Source organism: Arachis stenosperma, chromosome 9 (assembly GCF_014773155.1).
Source record: "Arachis stenosperma cultivar V10309 chromosome 9, arast.V10309.gnm1.PFL2, whole genome shotgun sequence".
Lineage (NCBI taxonomy): Eukaryota > Viridiplantae > Streptophyta > Magnoliopsida > Fabales > Fabaceae > Arachis > Arachis stenosperma.
In genome coordinates this window covers 162,522,535-162,548,359 of record NC_080385.1, presented here as the reverse complement: position 1 = coordinate 162,548,359, position 25,825 = coordinate 162,522,535, and the positions used below count along the sequence as shown (strand labels likewise).

Genomic DNA, 25,825 nt, shown 5'->3' with positions numbered 1-25,825 from the left:
TTCTAACAAGGGCTTGTCTACAAAAATCAATATCAAAAGACATAGCAAAAAGTGAAACTACCTATCCCTTTTTTATGATCTTTGATCAGATCTTGAAAACAAAAAATCTTTTGAGTAGAATCTAATACATCCTTCAAAATTTTTTTGCATTGCGACAACAAGTGGTTTTTTATGTTACTTGTACCATTTTTATGTGTATCACAAGCATAGCTAGACCCACACCAATTGCATTTAGCTCTAGGATACTGTAGATTACTAGTTTCATCTTTAGTAAAGAGGTCCCATGTCCAAGACCTAGGTCTATAAGGTTTTCTCTTATTTTTGTCGATCTCAGTTTCAGTGGTGTCATCAACAGGAGCTTCTTTAACAGCCCATCTCTTTTCTCGGCCTCTATTAGCAAGTTTCCTTGTGTTTCTACGAGGAGCTGGCGCAGCAGACAATACATTTGAAGATCTGATGCTTGCAGATTTATTTGAAAGAGTAACAACATCTCCTATTGCTCCTCCAGCAGTGTCACCTATATTCTCACTTGAACTGATATTAAACTGTATAAATAAATACATTGAACAACAAAATAAAATTACTAGCAATTTCAAAAGATTAATAACAAATACATTGAACAAATAATTAAAAAATTAGAAGCAGAAACATAACAAAATAAATTACTAGCAATTTTAAAAATCAACAACAAATACATTGGACAAATACACTAAACAAATCATAGAAAAACATAAGCAAAAATTCAAACAAAATAAAATTACTAACAATTTTAAAAAATGAACAACAAATATATTAAACAATAAACAACAATCAACAACAAATATATTGAACAAATACACTGAACAAATAGATTGAACAAAAATTGAAAATACCTTACTCGTAGACTCCATATCTGACTCGGTAGCTGATATGCGTGAAGACGATGACAACTCCTTCCTCCTGGTACGTTGAGAGAAACGGCATGGAGGAGACGGTGCTGTCGGTGCTGCCCGCGAGGATGAAAACAATATTGTGGATGCTGTCCGCGAGGGTCCTTTTTGCGAGGGTGCTGTTTGACGACTTAGTGACAGTGCTGTGGACTGTGGAGGACAACGGTGCTAGGAGGAAGGTGTTCGGCGCTTGGAGGTGCTAGGAAGAAGGGGTTCGGCGTTGGTGGGAAGTGCTGGAGGAAGGTTCTTCAACTGCGCTAGGTTTAGAAAGTTAGGTTATCTGATTTGGGGGGTTGGGTTGATGGTTTTGTTAGATTTTTAGATGAACCGATTCGATTCGATTAAAATTTTGTGTCAAAACAAAAAATTAAACCGAACTGCAAAAAAATAACAAAAATTTTTCGATTTTATTTGGTCTGATCAGTTTTAAATACTCCTAATATATATATATATATATATATATATATATATATATATATATATATATATTATAATTCATGTATTTTTTTATATAAACTTAAGTTTTAGGAAAAATTAATTTCATTACATAATTTTAGAATTTCTATAACAAAAAAAAAATTAGAGTTGGATTCTTATTAAGTTAAAAAAAAATTAATATAATATAAATTAAGAAAATTCATGCAAAATTTGTTTACACAAATAAAAAATTATTACGTAAAAAAAATACGTTAAAAATATAATTATTTATTTATTTCTTTCAATCAATTTAAACTGCAAAAAGAATTGATTTCGTGACGGCCTTATTTTTAAAATAGTAAAAATAGTAAATCATGTATCTAACCCCCAAAAAATTGTGAAATTGTTTAACACAGTATCTATTGATATAGTAATTTCCGCACTTTTTCTCTCAATAAATTGAAAAAAATATAAGTCTACTTGTCTATCTATAAACTATAACATGGATTTTGAAGTAAAGAGGCATTGGTAATTATTTGAGAGTACTTAATTTTCTCCTCACAAGTATTATTATTAATAATATTATTATTCCGCATTCATTGTTGTCTTTAAGGCTTACTTAGCTTCATCATCATAAATAATTCAGTATTTCCATACTTCAAGCCTTTAATTCAGTTCATTCCCAAACGTAGTCTCTACTCATCATGCACTGCTCCAACTTGTATTATTCCTTATTCTTTAAGCTCTACCTTTCGATTATTCTAGAAATACATATTGGTTTATATATATATAGTCGGAGAAATTTTGAAATTATTTTTCGAAGACTTAATAATCTGTCAGGTATAAGTCCATAAAAAAATATATTATATCACATTTTTTTTACGTAATTTTTTTTAGGAAGACTTGAAGTGTGAAATTAAGCATATTTTTTGGCCTTACATTAAAATTATTTAAAGATCATAAAGTATCAAAAATTAAATTTTAAATTTTTTGTTATGAAAATTTTTGTATTATATTATAAAATTATTTATTTAATTATTTTAAGTATTAGATAAAAACAAATAGATAGTTATTTATAACTAATATTTTTCAGTAAAATTTCACAAAAAATTTTTTAACAGGAACGTGAGGGCTATAGTTATTTATAACCCTAAATACTATTTGTTCATATCTGACTCAAAACATAAACCAAATTCAAAAACGCATAAAAATCCAAAGGATATCTACCACATAACTGACTTCTTAAGAGGTCGGACAAAACGCTACAGGGTGACAATTTTTCATTGAGGGAGTTACAACTAATCCTAAATATCTCTCCTCCACTTTTAAAAGAGAGATCCCAACAATTCCTAAATAAAAGGACAGTTATCTACCATCAGAAGTAGAACTACTTTAATGGTAGTTAAAGTTTCACTTCTAATAGTGGATAAATACACTGACACCCTCAGGTATCGTAAGTTCTAATACATTTAAATCTACTAAGACCCTTGTTAACTTAGGCATCTTTGTATTTTACAGGTACTATTCCCATTTTTCCACAAATAATTTGGACGATGACTGCCTGACGCAGACCAAGTTAAAAATCACCTTACTAAGTCTAAATACAATCGAATTTTAGATAACTCTCAGAAGTCAGAACACTATTATCAGTCGCTTTTTTTTATGATTGTTTAACTCAAGGTGTAATCTCAATTTTGACCAAACACATAGTTTAACATTATGCTAATAAATGAATGAATCTAATATAAGATGAAAATTCGGTAATATTAAAAAGACAAAAAAAATTGTCAAAATTTACTTTATTTAACATTTATTAATTATTACAATAACTAATGAATACTAAATAAAATAAATTATAATTATTTTTGGCTGATTTTCTTTACTTACCAAATATTTCCAATAAAAATTATTTGAAACATGCTCAAGAACAATCTTCTAGACTTTTAGCTTAGCTATACCAATTTTAGTGTAAAGAGCACTTTTATGAAAATTAATAAAGTCTTCCCGTGTGGACTTTTTATGTGATAAACCTCTTCTAAGTTTCAAATAATTGAACTCTATAGCAAGAAATTTGTAAACATTAATCCAACTAACTTCATTAATATCGTAGTAATGATTATGATTCTTAATTAAGTTCTAACCTAACCTACAAGAGAAGAAACTGTCTCCCCCTATTAGACAAACACTTCCTTTTGATAAATGCATTACTACCAGACAACATCCTTAATATTCAAAATTAAACAGTAATATTTTCCTTTTATTATTATTATTATTATTATTATTATTATTATTATTATTATTATGTAAAAACACTCAAATTTATTCAAAAACAAACTATGAAAGTTACACTATAAAAGACGATGGGAAGTGATGACATCAAATCAAAACAATGCTGACTAACAAGTGCTTTACAAAAAGTTAGTCAATTTTTTACAATACTATGATGTTTATATTTATAAATATATATATATATATATATATATATATATATTTCAATTTAAATAATTGTATATGATTATATATATATACAAACAACTCTTGAAGTTTATTATAAATCATCATTCTTTAATTATTAGTTATACTATGTAAAGAATTAAATTTTAATAATAGATAAAAAATTTAATTAATTTACATTTTTTATATTAAAAAATACTATCTATGGGTTTAATTTTTAATGTACCATATATATATATCTATTTTATTTTATTTATTACTAATAATTTGCTAGTGTATTTTAATAAAAATACCAAACATAATTATTAATTTAGTTTAAAAAGATGATAAATTAAATTTATTATTACTCAAAAAAAAATTATACATATCAAAGTCCGATAAAATATTATTATTATTATTATTATTATTATTATTATTATTATTATTATTATTATTATTATTATTATTATTATTATTATGCCTAAGACGTCAAATGACGTATTATATAGTTTTTACTTTATTGTCTAAATTATCTAGAACTTAATATATATAAAACACTTTTTGAAGTAGAAGCGTCACTATAATTAATAGAGCAACACCGTACTAACTCTATAAGATGCTAATTTAATTTCAACATCATGTGTATCATGCATGGATGACTTAAGAGCACGATGAAGTATTATATTATATTATTCAAGTTAGACAAACCAACATTCCTCAATTAATTATTTAATGGATCAATAGGATCATGACATGTATATATATACTCTGTGTGTGTGATGAGACGACATTGAAATTCGTAATAATCCGCAAATAATTAATGCAGCAGCGAGATCATACGCGCAATTAATCGGTACGATTCCGCTACGTTACTAACAGCATATCTACCAACTTCTGCCAACTCTTATTTATAATTATATTTTATGAAAGTGTGTTCGTGGATGTGTCTAATAAAAATGTCTTTTTTATAACTGTGTTTAATAGAAATATCTTTATAGATATATTTTCTGGATGTGTCTCTTTATATATGTGTTTAAAATATATTAATTATTAGACACATCTATGAACACACTTCTATGAAACATAAATATAAATAAGAGTTGGCAGAAGTTGGCAGATAATATGTTGGTACCCTATACTTTTCCTAATCAGTAAGAACGGATATTAAAGTCGGATTTAGATTATCTAAAATTTTAAATTTTATTTTAGAAGTTAAGATGTGATATTTTATTATTTATTTTATAGATGAGACGAAAAAAAAATAAAAAAATCATTCAATAATAAAAAATTATATTTTATTTTTTAAAGTAAAATTTTAAATTTTAGGAGATCCAAATTTATTAAAAACACCAAAAAAAACAAAAATCAGGAACAACTAGCTCATGAAGACTTTTGTTGAAAAATACAAAATAATACTTAATCATTCAACTTTCATATACTCCACTTACAATAATGTTTAAAAGGAATGATAAAGCCTCCAAATTTTCGTACTATAAAAAATATTCTGTTATTAATTTCTGAATTTTGTAAGGTATAAAAAAAATTTATAAAACACTAAAAATTAGCTATTAAATTAATTACATATATTTATATTAATTTATATAATTTTTAAATTAAATAATTAACTACTAGAATAATAAATAATTTATTATAATAGATTAATTAAATTTGTAATTGATGAGCTAACATTGATTTAATAAAAAAATAAGTTTAGATACCATGTATTCTAAAAAGTAAAAACACATGATAAGACTATTATATTAATATAATATTTTAAAATTTTTCATTTAAAATTTTTCATTTAATAATTTTATTTTTGAAATTTGTTAAAATTTGTTAAAAGTACTATTAAGTTTTAACTTTTATTTTGTTTTATTTTTGTTTCAAAAATTTTTAATTTGCTTCAAATAATATACTTTTAGCCACTAATTTTTCAAAAAACTTTAAGATTAATTTAACAATAATTTTGTAAGTGTTATTACTAAATTTTATCTTAAATTCTTTGAAAATTTAACTATCAATAGTGTATTTAATATAAATTTAAAAATGTTTAAGATAAAATTAAAATAAAATAAAAGTTTAAGATATTTTTAAATTTTGTGACAAATTTTAAAGATAAAAATATATTTTATCTTTAAAAAATAGATCCTTATAAATACTTCTATATATAAATCAAATTAAACGTGCATATGTGTTTTCAATTGCATGCTCCAAAATCAAGCAAGTACCTAGCTCTCATTATTATTTTCAAACTTAACTTATTTGGAGGAAAAAGAAGTGCTGCCATAACTGATTTAGTCACCAGAAGAAGGAACAATGTGATGCAATTTCCAAGTTCTTCCTTGAACATAAGAGCCACTTTGAATGGACTTAGTATATATGACACCAATATTGCAAGAAAACTGGATTCCAATATATGATATATTTATGGGTTTAGCATAGAAAAATATGGTCCACGCGTTGTTGCTTAGTTGGACTAGTTGACTTTGCTCACACTCACACTCATCATAGTGAGTGGATATTCTTCGGTTAAATGATATGCAGTATTTAATTTAATCATTTATTATTCTCTCTTTTGTTTATATTTGATCTCACTTATAGAATTAATAGTGAGAGATTACACTAAATTTTGTCAAGTGTTAAAAAAATTGAAAATGATCCATTTTCCACGCTATGCCTCTCTTTTTTTTTATTCTAGGATTGTTTGAATTTAAATTTATCCAAATAATTTGTCTATTTAATTTAATCTAAATAAAAATAATAAAAAATATTAATTTAAATTTAATCGAATTATATTTTTAATAAATTAAACTGCATGAATTAAATATAATTTTAAATCTATTTTTTAAAATCAGTTTAATTCAATCAAAATCACACATGTGATATAATATTATTATTTTATTATTTTAACGAACATTTTGCGTGAATATAAAATGAGATGTATTTATTTATTTTATTTTATTAAATTATTTTTATTTTTAATAATAAAATCATAAAATTTATTTTTTAAGAATAAAATAAATTAATCTAATGCAATTCAAACCACAACAAATTATATATTTCGGATTGAATTAGTTTTATTTTTTCAAATTCGATTCAAACTACCCTACTATTTTTTTTCCCTGTTAGATATAGTTTCACTTTTTCATTTAAGTGTTAGCTCTTGTATAATTTCTAATTGTGAATAACAGTACAAAGTTTCATTTTACAAAGCTTTTAGAAAGAAAAGAAAAGCCAAAGTTCGTTACTAACTAAGAACGGGTAAAAGCTATATCTAAATTTAAAGGGTATGTGGTTGTAAAGTTTGGAGTAAAGTTTAATCAAATTAGTCCCTTCCCATGCCCAAATCAGAGGAGAACTAGTCACTGATTAGGGAAGCTATTTGTGCCTAATTAAGATTTTTATTTTTTATTTTTTGGTCTGTAAAATATTGTATATGGCTAGGTTTAGCACCGATCATCATAGGTTAATTATTTTTTCAAGCTTTAAAAACACCTATATAAATTTAATTTTTATCAACTATCTTAACGACGATTAATATCTCTTTTCTCTGAGAAAATACTTAACTTATTAAGGGCATGTTTAAAAAATTTTAAAAGTAATTTTTTTGAGCTTTTGATTTATGAAAAGTATTAGTATTAATATTTGGTGTAATTTTCAAAACTAAATTGTAGCTATCTAAGAAATTATTTAGAAGCTTATAGAGAAGTTAAAAAAAATAATTTTTCTCCTAATACTACTAATTTTTATCACAATTCTATAAAATAAGCACTTTTAGAACTAAAAATTCAAATACAAAATAACTTATTTATAAACTATTTTTAATATAGTTATTTATTGTTTAAGTTATTTTTAAAAAAAATTTAATTAAACTGTTTACCCAAACTGAATATAATACATTTTTGTTTTAATGTGCTAGCTTAGCTCCTTTATTAATTACTGAGAAACTTAATTAAAGAGATTATTGGACATTCAAAAGAATTGAAGACCACATACTTTATTGCAGAAATTTTAGAAAAATAATAATATAAAATTATTTTATTTAATTAAGCATCTATAATTTTATATATATAATATCTAATATTATGTATTTATTTTTAAAATAATTAATAAATATAAAATAAGACAATTCTAAATTTTTGACTTTATTGTATCTGATCATGAAATAATAACAGCACATAAATTTAAAAAATAAAAATAAAAAATCCAGTGTGCAACTGGTTAGCACACAAAACCAAAAGCTACAATGAATTATTGAATAAAAACTATGTACTTAACACATACAACTAATAGATGCATGTGTTTGTTATCTCATCATAAAGTGATGAATTATTTTCGTTAAAATTTTTCACTCGCAACTTTTTTTGTCTATGTCAGAAAAAAAGTAGTGATGGGTATATCTGAATGCTAAAGTGCCATTCCAGAACTATATATGCAGCATATATGTCAGTGAAAATTAAATAAATAAATAAATAAAATAAAATAGAAGAGTACTAAGGGGACAGTAATTTTTGTAATTTGTAGTCATTAAGGTAGCGTTTGGTGGAGAGACAGAGACAGAAAGACTGAGATTGAGAGACAGAGACTAAAAGACAGGAATTGAAACAAATCTCAGTATTCTGTTTGGTGCAAAATGGGAGACAAGAATTGAAACAAGAATGAAACTCTAATTTAATTTGCACAAAGGGTAAAATTGGAATTAATTAATTGAAATGAAAGTATTTTAGGTATAAAATGTTATTAAAGTTTCAGTCTCCATCTCTAAAAATTTCAGTCCCCTGTGTCCCTATTTTTTGGAGGTACTGAAATACTGAAATTTTGGAGACAGAGACAGAAATTTTAGTACCAGTCTCTAAACTAACAAACACAATACTGAATCTCAGTCTCTCAGTCTCTGTCTCAGTACCTGAAAACAAACGCTACCTAAATAACTATCAATAATGATTTTAGTGGTGTGAGATTGGTATGAAATTTCATCAAATGACTCAGTTTTCTTTGCTTGTTACATGCTGTTCAGAATTTAATAAAATTGATGGTTTCTAGACTTTTCCATAATAATAACGGTTGGATAGCACTTACATATATGGATACAGTCCCATGCATGTTGCCATGTCCCATTTCAACTAATTAATCAACTGCCATGTTGATGCCATTATCTCAATCTGCTTTCATATTACACATGTTTCAGCTATCCACATATATGCTTCAATGGAGTTAGTTTTACAAATGATTTCTTTGAAACCATAATTCCAAGCCAAACAAAGGTCACACGAGATGGCCTACAATTCGCACCAAACAATGTCACCCTCTGGAAACATGTCAGAGCAGTCCTTGATCCAATTTTTCAAGTGATCCCAAAAAATACCCCCAAAATCAGCCACACGTTGATATTCCAAGACACTAGCATCATAATTAAATTTAATCATGGAGGTAAAGGGAGAAATTTAGAAAAAGGGAGAAGAATTCGGATGATAATCTTTTGCTTTGTGCTTTATTAAATGAACCACCTTTGAAGTATTTTAGGAATCATCAGTATTAAAAATGTTATTATTACGGTTACGCCAAATCTACCATAAAGCCGCCGATCAAGAAAAGAAACTCTCGCGTATGCGTATTATGTTCGATCCAGCTATATAAATTCCTGCCAAGATTAGCCACCGTCTAACCAAAACCCAAATGATTCTGATCTAAACTGGCAGGACTTTTGTGCAATCCTTAAAGTAATGAAAAATACCTTCCTCTACCAAGTTGCAGCGTTGACAGATAGGGGAGCCAACAAGGCTATACGACAATTACAAGAAAAACGCTGAATATCGTCGGATTTATTAAAAAAATTCGTCGGTAACCTATTTATCATCGGATTTAGCAGCGTAATAAATCTAACGGTAAAAACCTCACCAGCAACTGTTTATCAACAGATTTTTTCGTTCGCTGCTAATTACCGGCAGATATAAACTTTTAAATGACAAAATTCTAGAGCTTGTTACGGTCGGATTTTTTCCTGATAAATCTGATGATAATATATTATTTATTATTAATAATTAAATTCATAGTTATCGGCGGATTTAACCGATGGTAAATCCGACAATAAATTTAAATTTAAATTTTTAAAAAAAATTGTTTGAAAATTTAATATATAATTTTAATATTTAAATTTAATAATATCTAAACTAACAAAATTCAAAATTTTATATTTTTTATAATAATTTGTCTATAATTTTTAGTTGAAAGTTCACAAACAAATTTAAATATCAAAGTTTATCAATAAAAAAAAGAATTCAATTAAACAAGAAAATTAAATTTAAAATGTACCAAACCCTCGTTACAAAAGTTGAATAAAATGGTATAAAATTATAGTTAACAACTTGTCATGAATCTACAAAAAAAAAGGATATCAATTGTTATGAAAAACAATACTAATTGATTAGACTCCACTATTAAATTGGGCAAATAGACAACGGCAAAAAGGTTACTGCCGATTATTCAACATGAGAAATATTACCTTGTCACCATAGGATAGAGTTTGTCTAGACTTAAAATAGGTCATATTCAATCTTAAGTGATGACGTGGTAAGACTAAGCGAGTATACAAAAAATTAGTCATCAAATCTCTTCCTTTTACCCATTTCTACTGTTTAATACTCAAGAAAATTAAAGCATGCAAAATTGTCAGAATATTAAAGAAATGACGGTGTATTATCAATAGTATATGACTTACCTAGAGCGCACATATGAGTTCTATAACCACACATTCAATGTATATGGCTGTTGCGAAAACACGAGCAGTATCAAACATCATTTTAAGTTGTTGTGTAGGTCTAAGAAAAAAGGATGTGCTGTCAGATATAAAAAACAAAAATTAGGAAGTGCATTGAATTGAATCCAATCTAAGAAAAAATTAACTCTAACACAACCAGAAGTCTAAAAAAATCGAATCTACCTTTCCACTGCTAATACATTTCCAAAGGTAAATAATAATGCAAATTTGATGGGTTTGGCAAAAACAATCATTAACTGCAAAATAGAAAGAAAAAATGAAAGATAAATAAAAAATAAAATATCATGTATTCAGTTTTCAACATTTGATTTGAAGTTTATATTGTACAAAAATTGAAGAAAAAAAAAGCTAAAAATAATGGACAACATGAAAATAGTAAAAAATTTATCACTTAAAAAATATCATTATTTTTTACATTATGTACAAGCTTTAATGTTTCTAAGATTAATTAATGGATCTTCATACTATAAAGTCCTGAGTTAGAGTAACATTAAAAAAAAGAAGAAAAACATTCCTTGAGGGTGGTCAAGAGATCCTTATTCTCAGATGGAGGTGCTATATGATAAACGAAAAATACCACAAAAATAGCTAGAATAGTAATAAAATAACAAAATATAATATCAAAAGCCGTTATGCTTCCAATAGTTTGAAAAAGTTTTGCACTTTAACTATTTTGTTTTTAATATTCTAAATTAGACAAACGTTATTTATATACTTTTTTTCTCAGTAAACTTATACTTGGTGAAATAAAAACATACAAACAAGGCAAGTAAAATACATAAATACCACAAAATAAATATAAAAATAGCACACAGTTTCTCTTATAGTCTTACCAGTAATATGCAAGCAAGACCAGCAATCAAACAAGCTGAAAATCTATAAATTCTTTGCTTTGTCAAGACATAAAAACATAAAAAATGTTAGAGCCAAAAGATCAAAATAAGTTTAGCCAGTAACTGAAGTAGCCACGGACAGAGGAACTAGAAGCAAAGGTGGAATTGAATGGTGGTTCAAAAAAGAGGTTAGAACAAAAATGGGTTAGGATTTTTTATTTAAAAAAATGAAAACAAGATGGAATAGGAAGATGGATGAGGGCAACCTACCTGGACAACGGAGGAGAGACACAACTCCGATGATAGAGGGAGTGGCAGCGGCAGCTCTTCCAATGGTGGCGGACACAGAGGGAACAACTCCGTTTGAGACAGCAAAACACGATACAGGCGACTTTACACAGACTTTGGAGGAGAATGGAGGTGGACAGCACTGGCGGAGGGTGGCTGGAGTGGCTACCAGAGGTAGTTGTAGGGGAGAGAGAAGAGAGAAGAGAATGGGGAGAGAAAAGAGTGTTCTTAAAAGTGACGGGAGGGGGTTGCGCATTTTGAATTTAGATCAGGTTTACCGTCAGATTTATCGGTGGATGAATTCGACAGTAATAATGCATTGCATATGACCAAAATGCAGCATTCCATTAATTGAACTTTACTGGCGGATTTATTCGCCGGTAATTTTGACAGTAATGCTCGCGCTCTTTTTCTTTTTTCCCTCCAAATATTACCAGCGAATTTATCGTCCAAAAATCTAATCCAACGGTAACTTTTTTATCCTTCAAATTTATTACCATATCCGCCAGTAAATCTTCCGGTAAATCCACCACTAATGTCTAATGCTAATTTCGATGGTATTTAGCATTTTTCTTGTAGTGAATGGTGTTACTACCTATCGGTCAGCAACACATTTTGAATCCCAAAACACATAAAAAGCTTAATCCTTTCTGGAACTCGCAGAAGCCAAAGCCAGAGGTAATTGTCATTAGGATTCTAGTGAGTAAGTTTTTGCAAAAGTCAATCATAACCACTTTTAGCCGAGTAAACCTTTGTGCTTGAGTTTCTCCACACCCATCTAGGATCGAAATCACCATGCAAGGCTGGTTGGATGAAAGACAACCTGGCTTTAAATTCATTGTCGATAGGAGTGCAAAAAATATTCTAATTCCAATGGTCTCGAGACTATACATCCTCCATCTTCAGGTTGTATCAGAGATGTGAACAAAAGAATAAGCTCAGCTAGACAGTAATTCGGGTGCCATAAACCGACCATAAGGATTGAAAAAGAGACCGGTGCTCTAAAATAATCCCTCTTGCATCCTTTCTTCACGATGTTGCGCAAAATACCCGAAGCATTACTAATGGCCACAGTATCCACCATCAAAGCATCGGGAGTATATTTAGCTTACTCACCCAATGTTTATGGAGATTATGCAGAAACTACCACAAAAAATTTTCCATCAAGGCCAAGTTCACACACTTCGTGTCTTTAACACCTAGGCCACTAAACTTGTGGGGATTAATTAATAACTTTCTTCTACTTAACTAAGTGAAGACACCACTCATCAATTTTTTCTTTCCAAAGAAAAATTCTCATAACAACATCAATTTTGTTGCAGAGAACAGTAAAACAAAGAGAAACTTGCATATAATAAATACATAAAGTAGAAGTAACTGATTTAATTAAACAAAGTCTACCTACTCTATTGAAGAGTCTTTCCTTCCAATTTGCCAATCTAGACTTGATTCAGTTCAAAATATCCGAAAAAGATGCTCTTGAAGTTATAGGATGCCCAATGTTGACCTCTAATTATTTTTCTAAGTTATTAGTCAACTTAATATGAGAAACTCCCGTTCGAATCCATCTTCTACTATTAGAAATATTCTTGGAACAAACCGCTTTAAAATTTTTAAGGTTAACCTCCATATCGAATGCCTTACAAAAAAGTTGCATAATTTTTATAACATTTTGAACTTAAATTTTACTAGTATTACAGAACATGAAAAGATCATCTACAAACAGGAGGTGAGACACATGCGGCTCATTCCGAAAAACCGCCACACCTTCCCATCTACCATAGCCAACTTGAGTTATAATAAAAGTGGCTAACCACTTCATACAAAGAACAAAAAAATAAGATGACATAGAATTTCCTGTCTCACCCCTTTTAAAGCTGAAACCTCTTTTAACTTAGTTCCATTCCACATGATAAAATGAAATTTAAACTCTAAATCTCTTAATTAAGAGATTAAATAATAAAACACCAGATTATATTCATGTAATAGAAGCTTTGAAAAATAACTACCAATTAAAATCACATTTTCTTATCATTTTTGCAATTCCCTTATTTTCCTCTCAATAATAATAATAATAATAGTGAAACCAAGGAAACGACTTTTGTGGTCGAGGCAATTATTAATGAGAGAGCTCTATCTTGTGATAAAGATTATCTATCTAGGGTCCTCCATCTATATCTATCCTAAATTCAGAGCAGAAAAATTATTGGTATTTAATTTCATGGTGTTAATGTCAGGTCAAACATAAAAGACATTGTACCTCAAAAAAAAAAAAAGATAATTGAAATTAGAATTTGCATTATTTAGTTCCAAGCAAAGTAAATCAATAAATAAAATAGAAGTTGTGTTGATTGTGACGAAAGATAGGCCACAATGTTAGAGCATATTGGAGACATTAATGCACAATTTAAAACTAATTTTATAAAAGGGCCTTTACTATTATTATTATTATTATTAAGATAAAGTATATTTTTTTAAATATTTATAATTTTTTTTAATTTTTATAATATTTAATTTCATTTAATTTTATTCCTAATATTTTGATTTGTGTCAAAATTATTCTTAAATATTAATTCTATAAAAAAGTTAAGAACAGAATAAAAAATATTCAGAAATAATTTTGATACAAATTGAAATTAAATGATTAGGAATAAAATTGAATAAATAAAAAATATTAAAAAATTGAATAAAATTAAATATTAAGAATATTTTTTATAAAAATTATAAATATTAAGGACAAAAAATATTTTTATTTTTATTAATTATTATCTTTATTTATTATTATTAGAAAGGGGTTAGTAGTAGTAGTGGAGTAAGGTTTGGCAACTAAAACTGATGTAGGGAAAACAAATTAATTAAGTGTGCCCCCAGTTTGACAAACTCATAGATTCTCTAGGTTGAGACAGTGCATATTGTTCTGATTGACAATCTCACCCTGTCCACATGAAAAAATCATATAAATAAATAAAAGTTTAAAATATCTTAGCTTTAAAGCCTTTGGTGGGACATTAGGCAGAATCTAAAACATAATGTCATATTGTGCTGGTAATTAATTAAACAATTCTAAAGAAGAAACAAACAGGAAAGTTATGTTAATCATTCACAAATTTATCATTTTTTGTTGTTAGGCTCAACAAACATGGTAATCAAGTTATATTAGTTATTTTTATTTTGAGCAAGATTCCTTTATTGTAGCTATTAGGTTAAAAGTTAAAAGTTAAAACAACAAACATTGGCATCATGTCAATAATTAACTTAAAAGCCTATGAGTTGTTCTTATTCATATATTTGAAGACAATTTTATGTCTTGGTGATTTTCCAGTATTATCCATTTTATTTATCTTTTTTACATCAACTTCTTCGGTTAAGAAAAAAAATTTTGACATGTACTATTGAACATGATGATTAGGGTCGTTAAAATGGATCAAATTTATCGGTCAGTCCATTTACCTATTTAAATAGGTGAGTTTTACATTTAAAATTAAGTCCGTTTAAATTTCGGATTAAATGGGTTGAACCCGATTAACCTAAAAAAATGACGGTTTAAACGGGCTAGCTCGCGGGCTAAACAGGTGGTCTGTTTAAATTTTTTTTACATTTTTTTAAAAAAAGTAGTACTTTTAGTCGATATTTTCCTCGATTCGACCCGAAAATTCAATCCATCAACTAAAAAAAATTATTTTTAAAAGTTTTTGACTTAAAAGTAATATTTTTTGTCAAAATATTTTTTAAAAAATAAAATAAAAGAATAAACGGGTTGACCTGTTTAACCCACGGACTGACCATAAACGGTCTGGATTGAAAAATTATGGTTCGCGAATAAAACGAGTTTAAACGGCCCAACTCATTTAATCACGGGTTTAATGGATCGGACCTAAATGAGCTAGACTAACCCGTTTGACAACCCTAATGATCATTTAGTCATCAGTGGTTCATATATTTCTTTGTTCATGTCACTATTTATTTATTTTTCATGTTATTAATTTGATCATCTAAAATATCATTGTTCATTATATGTGTTAGAATTTATGATGATAATTCAAGAATAAATATTAAATATCATTGTGTTGTATCTATGTAAAGAGTGTTTTGATACAATTTAATCATAACAACAAAATCAATCTAATATCAAATTAAATAAACATAAAATTAATCAGAAATATACTTAGATACTATATTAATATATAATACCTTAAATATATTTAAATAATATGAAACAAGAAATTCCTTCAAATGTACTACAATATATATAGACATATATAGTACAAATCCAGATAAAAAAAAAGAGAATAAGGTGCAACAAAACAAAGTGTATATTTCAGTTTCTGATCATAAAAACCAGGGAGGGGCAGGAAAAGAGAGAGATTAATCATTTCAACCATAATTTTACAAAAATGATTAGATACCGACATTGCATTAAGTACCCTTTTTCCCCCTCTTTCTTAGAAAGGAAGTGATATGAACCTAAATCATTGAATATTATAAAAAAAGATGCTAAAGGGTTTTTATAGAAATTTGCAAGCCAGAAAGCCCAATATTCTGGGTTTGTGGTTGCTTGAAAATTGAAACATGAAATGAATCAATAGATTGATGCAAGATCTCTATAAGATTACTGGGTCCAAAAATTATACATATTTGGAATCTTATAACAGTAATGAGACCCCCCAAAAGATGGGGTAGTACACAATGAGATTAATTAGGACCATTTTTTTTTCTCTAATCATACTAATAAAGGTTACCATACCTTATATCAAATTAATTGATGGCCCAAAAACGAATCCAAACACTTTCCTTTCTTGTGTAAATGAGAATCATTTTGACATGAACAATTAAGAATTTGGAAAATAATCAACCAAAGTCTAGCTTTTGGATAGCAATGAACTTGAACTACTTCTCTATTATGAAGGAAGACCAAAAAAAGTACCCTTTATGGGACATGGTTGATGCTCCCATAACTAATATTGTCACATCAAATTGAAACACTTTTTCTACGTAAAGGCCAAGATAGTTGAGATTCCAAATGCAATGTTCTTGCTAAAAATAATCAAAATTTTATATTCGTATGGGTTTATTCGTGATGTAGTAATAGTGTAAATTCTTTGTTTGCAATCTGTGTCCTCTAATTAAACCCATTTGAATTAGTTGAGTGGTTGACACATCTGTTTACTTAAATTAGTGTCGAAGAGTTTGAAGTTAGCCTTGTATATGTAATAATTCATTGATTAAGAACAAACCCTTAATTAAATTTAAATCTGTAACAGATTAATTATTGATCTGTCGAGTTAAAGATATTGTGAGAAGTCATATTCATATAAGAATTATGAGAGCGTAACAATTTATATGGTTGTGTGACAAATATGGCATAATTTGGTAGGGTACGTAAATCAAATCATGATCAATATAATTAGAGCTCTAGCAACAAATGGTTAATTAATGGTCTATCCTTTTCTCTCTTTTTTTTTTTTTTTTTAAATATAAAGCATTTTGCTGATTAACCACTGTTCTCTTATTCCAAGCTGTGCATTGAGATAAGAACAAATTTTCAGATCATATGCATGAATCATGGAATGTTGTAGAATTTTGCATAGAAGTAAAGGTAACTGCTATACAGAATAAGCACTTTATGGTTGATCATATGATAGACACAGATGCCTTAATTATTTTTTACCATTTTCACTGTTTTTTAAAAACAAGCAACTTTTGTTAAAAGGGAATGATAATTATTGATTGCCAATAGTTCTTGGATTATCTTTCTTTCTTTCTTGCTTTCTCTCATCACAAACATTCTGGTGTCTTCTATAGTCTCCTCATCCATGTCTTAGGAACCAAACCCAATCAAACCAGTTTTTATCATTAACTGAGGTCAGAAACAATGATTAATAGTTCTATCATTATTGGGTATAACAAATAACTTGCATTCTGATACTTAAATTTGTTGAACTTTTAAAATAGTTAAATATTTCTGCTATTGGAATAATGTGTACAACTTATATATATAGTAGATTGGTATTAGTACATGATGTTAGAGAACAAAATTAATTAGGATCTGATTTAGCATTAATTAGCTTAATTTTAGGGTTAGTTTTAGTTTATGCTCTGCAGTAAATCAATTACTATGGTAAACACTTTCAGTTACAATTATAGTTTTTATCTGTCTTAGTAGATCCTCAGTTATCAATGGTTTCTGCTTCTTCCTGCCAAGCATTGGTTTTCATTGCTCAACCAAAACTTAATGCTCTTAATTGAGCATATGTAACAGGAATGAAGTACAGATCATGATGCATAAATTACAAAGATGGAATTCTTTGATCTTTCACATAATCATGTATAACCTCTTCATTCTGTGTTCTTGTGCTTTACCCTATGAATATCAATGGAAGTAAATACGAGAATCCATGGTCATATTTTCAAGGACAAAACAAGATGGACCTTACTTGCCTTTTAGCTCATAACCACCATTGCTATGTCACCTCATAAAGACAAACAAGGGCCCTTAATTTGCTTTCTGGCCTGCTGTTCAAAATTATTAAAGTTCTAAGCAAACTATGATCAGTAAAGTGGTAGTACAACTTTGGAAAAGATGACCCTTGATGCTTCTGCTGACCCTTATGGCAAAGTGATCGGTGGGCAGTGGCGGCGATAAAATTATCTGCTGCTGTACCATATCCAACTAACTTCTCAACAGAAAGTATTCTCCCAAAAAAAAATCAAACTTCAAAATATACAAGTTGTATACACTTCCTTGTCACATGTTAAACAAGGTAGCTAGACAGAGGACCCTGGCTGAGATATCCGGAACAGCTGCCAAGCGATGTAGGACCAAGCGGTAGCGCTGATTCAAACAGTAAATTACTGTCATTCCCCAGAGTAAATTGCCAGAATTGTTGGTTATACATTATTATGCAACTCAAGGTTGGAGCAGTCTCAACTTTTAGTGCACAACTCAGATACATAATTGCCAGAAAGAACTAAAAGAAAATGAAGATCTTCAACTATAAAAGGTTCTTACTGATCAAATTATTATAAGAGGCCCAGAAATACAATTATTATTTACTGAGACATGGTCCTAAAGATCATAAAAAACAAAAGACATAACCCTTTTTCCATATGAATGCTGACGGGGATTGTCCTATATTTGGTCCATGCACTCAAATAGGTCCTTGTCCTAGTTTGGACTAGATCCTAATTCATTTATAAAACATGTTAGACACCAAGGTGACCACTTTTTACAAAGTGTCAAAGCCTTTTTTAGGCTTTTGCATGCCAACTTGTATAACTAAACAATGCATATTATATTAGTATTCTTATACTCATATATAATGCATTATTTATTTGATTTAGAAAGTTAAATGTTGAAATTGTAAATTTGTTTGAAGGTCCTAGATCTTTTAATAGACTTTTAGGTCAATACCTGATCTTAAAAATGATCACTCTAGGCTTTAAAAAAGGCTCTATATTAAGCATATAGGCAAGGCCTAAGCCATCTATTTGAAATCAAGAGGCCTGTTTAAGACAACCTAGCTTATTTTCACCCCTTGGATAGAATTCTTTTTTTTTTTTTTGGGTTCAGTAATAAAAAGTGAGGTGGAAACAAAAAAAGAGAGAAAACTATAAGAAAGATTGAAGATAAAAAAGGATGCAACCTTTTAAAAACACATTTACTTTTGCAGGAGAGACCTTGATTTCATAAACACTGAAAAGAAAAAGCCATATGAAAGATGGAGAGAGACAATGCATCTCTTTAACCATACATAATACATTACTTTTGGAGGAAGGACCAAATTTTGATATCCCAATATCAGAGACTCAAGAGTATACTTGAAAAAAAAAACGAAAGTGATTAAGTGTGATTTTTTTCCCCTACCCCCCAGCCCCCCAGCCCCTACCGAAGAAGGAAAAAAACACAAATGATGTCTGGTTCTAATCACCAAGCAATAAGCGGGAAAAAAAAAAAAATCATGAGAACTAACCCGACAGATGTTGATGGAGTTGTCCACAGTATTGCATAAAGCCATGCAGATTCATTGTAGGCAACCCAAACCTGTTATCCTACAAATAAATGAAATAATTAGGATACTCGAATAAAAAATACACTTTAACATGCTTATTCACTAATTAAGTAATGAAGAGTTTTTTTTTTTCCTTTAACGTTTTGTCTTTAATCAATCTTAAGATCACTTAATGGCATGAATCCAAACAGATCATTTTCAAAACTTCTGACACTAACAATGCTACAGTTCCTGACATGGTTAAAACTTAGGAAGTCTATTAGCCAGAGATCCAAAATGTAATTGTGAAGGCAAATTTATCTTATATTTTTATATTGACAGTAATCCAATCCATTTAGAAGCTTCGCATTTTAATTTGGAGAGGAGGAAAAGGGGGAGGGATATAATCTTCTTATTGTATTGAGAATCAGTGAGAAAGTCTCCAATAAGACACCCTTTTTCCTCCTAAATCTAAACCCACTATCACATTTCTCTCCAAAACTCTGAATTATCTTCCAATAAACAGTTCAGGGTGTTAATAGATTTGAAAAAATCTCTCTTTTCTGTTCTGTTACAAATTCATACACAATCTGCCGATTAGAGTGCCACCACAAGTCCACAAAGAAGGAAGTTGGCCCTAATTTAGACATCTGGTAAATCCAGTCGAACTGGTGCAACCGCAACATTGATGTAGGAATCAAGTAGTGTATTTTGTTCAGAGCTCATGACAATCACAGAGAAGACGAATAAGATGATATTCTAAGAATGAGAATAGTTTTTGTTCCAAGACGGGTCTGTGAAAAGTTAGATGTTTGAACTTCTAGCTCCTTTCAAAATCAGGCTGATTGGTGACAGATCTCACCCACAACCACTTATGATCTTTTGTATTGACTGGGTTCTTTGCACTCGCTATATCATCCAATGGAATATATGCATAGTTTCCATTAATAAGACCAGCTACAAATCCAGTATACCCTGCCATAATACCATGAATTGCAGAGTGCGCTAGAAGTGTGCAGTACAAATTATCAGTGGCATTTGCAGCAACAGCACGAATCATGTATGTAGGATCTATGTACTTCACCGTAAATAACTCACCCGGGTGCTCCCTCGCCCACCACTTGTTTAGGTATGATTTCAGCCACACACCAACATCCAAGAACACTGGATTGCCAGATTCATCCTTTTCTTGCTTCTGTGAATCGGTTCTGGGTATTATATCCTAGCCAGCACCCTCAGCAACCACAAGCACCGCATGCCCGTTTGCCTTCAGTCGCTTGTCGAGAAATTCGAAAAGTCCTCCTTTTCCTTCCAAGAAAAAGTCTATCTCAGGAATTAGGCAGCAATCGACATCACGGCTGCTAAGTGTTGCATATAAAGCTATGTGCCCTGTACTTCGACCCATCAGCTTTACCAGGCCTATCCCGTTAACCGCACTCACAGCCTCTACATGAGCGGCACTTATTGCTTGCTGAGCCATTTCAACTGCTGTTTGGAATCCAAAAGATCTGTCAATTATTCCCACATCATTATCCACGGTCTTAGGAATTCCAACAACTGCAACATTCAGTTTGCGACGTCTAATTTCATCAAATATCTTCACAGCTCCTCGCATAGTCCCATCGCCACCTATAATGTACACCTGTTGATGTGCCCAGTGAATTAGTTCTTCAGAAATACTGGATGCCTTATTATGTATGCTATATAGCCACCTTATGTGAGAAGAAAAAATTAATTTAAGAGGACTTGCTATCTAAATTCTAAATTACCTGAATCCTACTAAAGCTTAAGAAGATAAGGGAAAACTTTTTGTTGCGAACTTGCGATCTTCGGAAGAATGGTTAAAGCCAAAACACAAGAGTTAACAATAAGCAAATCAAGTCTAGAAATGATTACATTGGAAATCTCCAATCTCACACATAGAAAGTCAGGGAAATTCAATCTTATTGATTTCAAGTGAATTCAGTTCAGAAATATCCATGATATATTAGATTAGTTTAAAATCAGTTTAACAATCACAATCCTCTAATAGACAATTTAATCGTGTTAGACTAATATATCAGTTTAATAGTTAGAGCCATTTCTTATGAACCAGCCTTGAACAAGCCACTTATTATTTCACATAATTTTGTTGATCAACTTTCCTAGGATCATTTCAAGGCATGTAAATCAAGCACAATGACATCTTACAATTTATAAATTTCGGTTTCATGATGAAGGGGAAAATACGAAAACAAAAAGTAAAACTGTGACAGACGCCATGTTAAAAATAGAAAAATTAAGTCAACCATATAGAAGACAGCCTGCAAATAAATGATCCAGTCGAACATGAAAAGCAGAATACAGTATTTTTGTGGCTACACAATAAAATCAGACGGATTCACGATTGTATTTATGAACAAACAAGGTGAAATTCAGTACACAGACCATGCTGGGTAGGCAACAGATTGGATAAGAACCAAGGACCTTCTGATCCTTCAAGAAATCCTGCTAAAACAGAACGCACCTTATTCCAAATGGTAGTTTGCTCTTATTATCATTTAAAACAATAAAAAACAAGTGAACTCTGTTCAGACCCCCTAACATGTCTGTTGCATAATGGATTGCAGTGTGAGAATAGATCTATAATTTCTATTAAAGCAACACTCTGTTTGTGCAGATAATAAAGCATATAAAACATCTCTTGAGGACATGAATAACTTTCTCTAACCTTTAACTATGGATACCATCCATAATAATTACCAGGGAAAAAAATATTGATTACACAGTCACAGTTTACAAACGCCACAAAATCTAATATAATGTTGGAAAATTGGATACTTACATGAAATAATGGATCGTCATCACAGCAAAACCACCAATAAAATGGGTTCAACACAATGAACATCAGGAATCTAAATGCCAATTTGAATTTATTCTGTCAATCTGATAAGGAGGCCTTCGATATGCTTTTCCGCCTCTTCAATAGCCCATCCATTAACTTGAAATATGCAGATTTATGCAAACTAACTCCTTTCTGCTCTGATTCTTGAAATAGTTTCATTGCCTCTTTGTACTTCCCTTGAGTACAAAAATTAGTTATCTGTTCTGAGTAATCCATGTCGCCTGAACCAAGCATTTGTGAAGTGTCTTCACTTATCATATTTGGACTTGTCTCTAGGAGTTTTGACATGAATTTCTTTGCTTCCTCAGTTCTCCCAGCATGAGTAAGTGCACCAATGATGGCAGTATAAGTATATCGGTCCGGCCCCAATTTTTTCTTCTCCATCTCAGTCATGAGGTCAAATGCTTCATCAAGTTTCCCTTCTTTGCAAAGGACGGAAATCAACGTGTTGTACGTAACTGCATCAACGGGCTTACCTTTAATGATCCATGTGTTAAATAAATTAAAGGCCTTCTCGAACATACCATTTTTGCAAAGCCCTCGAAGAAGAATGTTACATGTAATAACACCCGGATTGAATGAGTTCTCAACCATTCTGTTATAGAACAAGAATGCTTTCTCCACTGCTCCCTCCCAGCAGTAACCATGAATAATTATGTTACACGTAGCTTCATTGGGGGCCAAACCTTTATCTAAAAGCTCATTCAATTTATCTACAGCCTGATCAGTTTTTAAAGAATGGCACAACCCCCTAATTATAGTGTTATAAGTGACAACACTAGGAATGATCCCCTTCTCCTTCATCTCATCCCAAAGCTTCAGAGCTTTGTTTGTTTGTTCATTTTTAAAGTATCCCATGATTAGAGTTCCATAGGTTACCTCATCGAGAATATAACCTCGCTTTGCAGCCTTCACAGTCAACTCATATGCCTCTTTGAGCAGCTTCTCCACGCACAATCTGTGCACTATAGTGTTCAGAGTAAAAGTATCCATCTTTAAACCTTTCCTCCCCATTTCATCCATCATCTTAAAAGCTTCTCCCAGATTTCCTGCTTTACAATAACCATTGATCATAGTATTATAAGTAAAACAGTCCGGTGAAAACCCACTCTCCACCATCTTTGCCACGACACAGCCGGCTTCATCTATCTTACCTTCCTTACAGTACCACTTCACCATTATATTGTGAGTCACCGCGTTCGGCTTGACTCCCTTTCCCTTCATTTCCTCAACCAACTTGAATGCCTCCACACTCCCCCGCCACTGAAAACACCCGTCAATCAGAGTATTGTAGGTAACCTCATCCGGCATCACCCTCAGGCTCTCCATATCATCCCTTAGGCTAATCGCCTCCTTGACCTTCCCCTCGTCGCACAAACCCCTCATGATTGTATTATAAGTCCAAATATCCGGTACCATGTCGTTTGCTCTCATCAACTCGACAACCTCGGCAGCCTCCTTCAACCACCTCAACTTACAATAGCCATGAACCAAGATATTATAGGTGTTCCTATTTGGGGAAACCCCGCTACCTTTCATCTCTAGCAAAACCTCCCTAACCTTACTCAATTGGCCCTTCCTACACAATGCATCAAGAATAGTATTGTAAGTGATATTATCAGGAGAACAAGCAAAATCAGTCATTTGGTTCATGAAGCTAAGAGCATCATTAAAATTATTATCAAGACAAGAACTATGGATCAAGATGTTGAAGGTGGTGGTGTTTGGGGTTATACCGAGCTTAAGGAAATCGTTAAAGACTTGCTTGGAGAGGTGAATGGAGTGAGAGGAATGAGGGTGGCGGCGGACGAGGGAGGAGAGGAGGGAGTGGCAGGTGAGGAGGTTGGGTTTAATACGGAGGCGCTTCATCTTGTTGAAGAGCTGGAAGGCGAGGTCGGGGTGGTCGGAGAGGGCGTAGGCGGAGAGGGAGGTGTCGAGGAGTGGCTGCGGGAGGCGGGGGCGGCGGAGGAGGACCTGGTGGAGGGAGTGGCGGGGGTGGTCGGAGGAGATGAAGTTGAGGAGGAGGGAGCGGGCGGAGGAGTAGCGGCGGTGGAAGAGGAGGCCGGGTAGGAGGGCGAGGAGGGGCTCAGGGGAGGAGGAGAGAGAAGGGTGGGGAGAGTGGCGGAGGATGTGGAAGAAGGAAAGGAGGGTGGCGGAGTGGGTGCGGTGGAGTTGGGTGGAGGAGAGGACGGAAAGCACCGTGGGGAGGGTGAGATTTTGGATTAAGGGTTTGAGCGCGGTGTGGGGGTCACGGTGGCTGGTGAGGATGGTGGTCACCGTTTTCAGCAGCTGAGCTTCCGATGAGACTGCGGCGGCTGCGTCGGTGGTGGTGGTCATTTTTATCGCATTAGGGTTTAGGGTTGTAATCAGCTAAACGGGGAAAGAGCTGCTTCCCTTATTTTATTTATTCAATTTAATTTTTTTTTATTACTTTATCTCTTAAATAAAAACAGTGCAATTTAACAATCTACATTTTATCAAGTTTTAATTATTAAATCAATGGTTCACCCAAAAAAATTATTAAATCAATTTATAATTTCTATTTAATTAGACATTAATTTTTTAGCTTAATTTTGATATAAAATTATCCCGTCATATTTGTTTTTGTCTCTTAACTACTCATGCGACTAATATAAAATATGATTATTTTTGTTAATATGGTGTTACATACTTAGATACACGCATAAAATTATTTTATACTAACAATATATTAAAATTACTTTATTTTTATGTTAAATTTTAATAAAAAATTAGTAGTAATATTCCAACTCAATTTTCAAATATTTTTTAGTTAGACAACTTAATATTCAACAAATTTTAATTATCAAATTAATTTTTAATAGTTTGTTTTATTATATATATCAATTTTTGGGTCAAATTTTGATAAAATGATAAATAAATCCATCTTTATTACTATTATTATTATTATTATTATTATTATTATTATTATTATTATTTAATAAATACATAAAAATTCTAAAATTTTAAAAATTTAAAGTTTATTTTTAGAGTAAATTTTTATAATGATCCACTCAATGTGATATTTGAGATCCCAATTTTACCATTATAGTCTCTCAGATATAAAGATATAACTTTAAACACTATAATAGGAGTGTTCACGGTGCAGATTGGTTCGGTTTTTGAGAAAAATGTCATCCGATCCGATCGTCTAATTAAACTGTGGTTCGATTTGATTCGGTTTTTTTGTCGAAGCCATCCAAACCAAACTAAACCAATTAAAATCGGTTTTGTTTGATTTGGTTTGTTCGATTTTT

At 30.7% G+C, this 25,825-nt stretch overlaps 2 protein-coding genes across 9 annotated transcripts; both read right to left on the bottom strand.

The window, feature by feature from the left end:
* Positions 1–17,627: 17,627 nt before the first annotated feature.
* LOC130950588 (pentatricopeptide repeat-containing protein At2g16880-like) lies at positions 17,628–24,911 on the bottom strand. 8 transcript variants are annotated; one of them, XM_057879140.1, is made up of 6 exons: positions 22,491–24,911; positions 22,094–22,153; positions 21,436–21,451; positions 20,765–21,308; positions 19,649–19,727; positions 17,628–18,510 (listed from the first exon to the last, which is right to left on the bottom strand). In XM_057879140.1, exon 1 carries the CDS (start codon positions 24,885–24,887, stop codon positions 22,587–22,589), a length of 2,301 nt encoding a protein of 766 aa, XP_057735123.1. In that variant the 5' UTR covers positions 24,888–24,911; the 3' UTR covers positions 17,628–18,510; positions 19,649–19,727; positions 20,765–21,308; positions 21,436–21,451; positions 22,094–22,153; positions 22,491–22,586. The 8 variants fall into 8 exon arrangements, with proteins under 8 accessions (XP_057735123.1, XP_057735118.1, XP_057735119.1 ...); XM_057879135.1 differs by having other exon boundaries at positions 21,436–22,156; XM_057879136.1 differs by having other exon boundaries at positions 21,436–22,153.
* Positions 20,889–21,281, bottom strand: LOC130950381 (ATP-dependent 6-phosphofructokinase 2-like). Its single transcript, XM_057878879.1, has one exon. The coding sequence runs from the start codon at positions 21,279–21,281 to the stop codon at positions 20,889–20,891; it is 393 nt and encodes a 130-aa protein (XP_057734862.1).
* Positions 24,912–25,825: the final 914 nt, after the last annotated feature.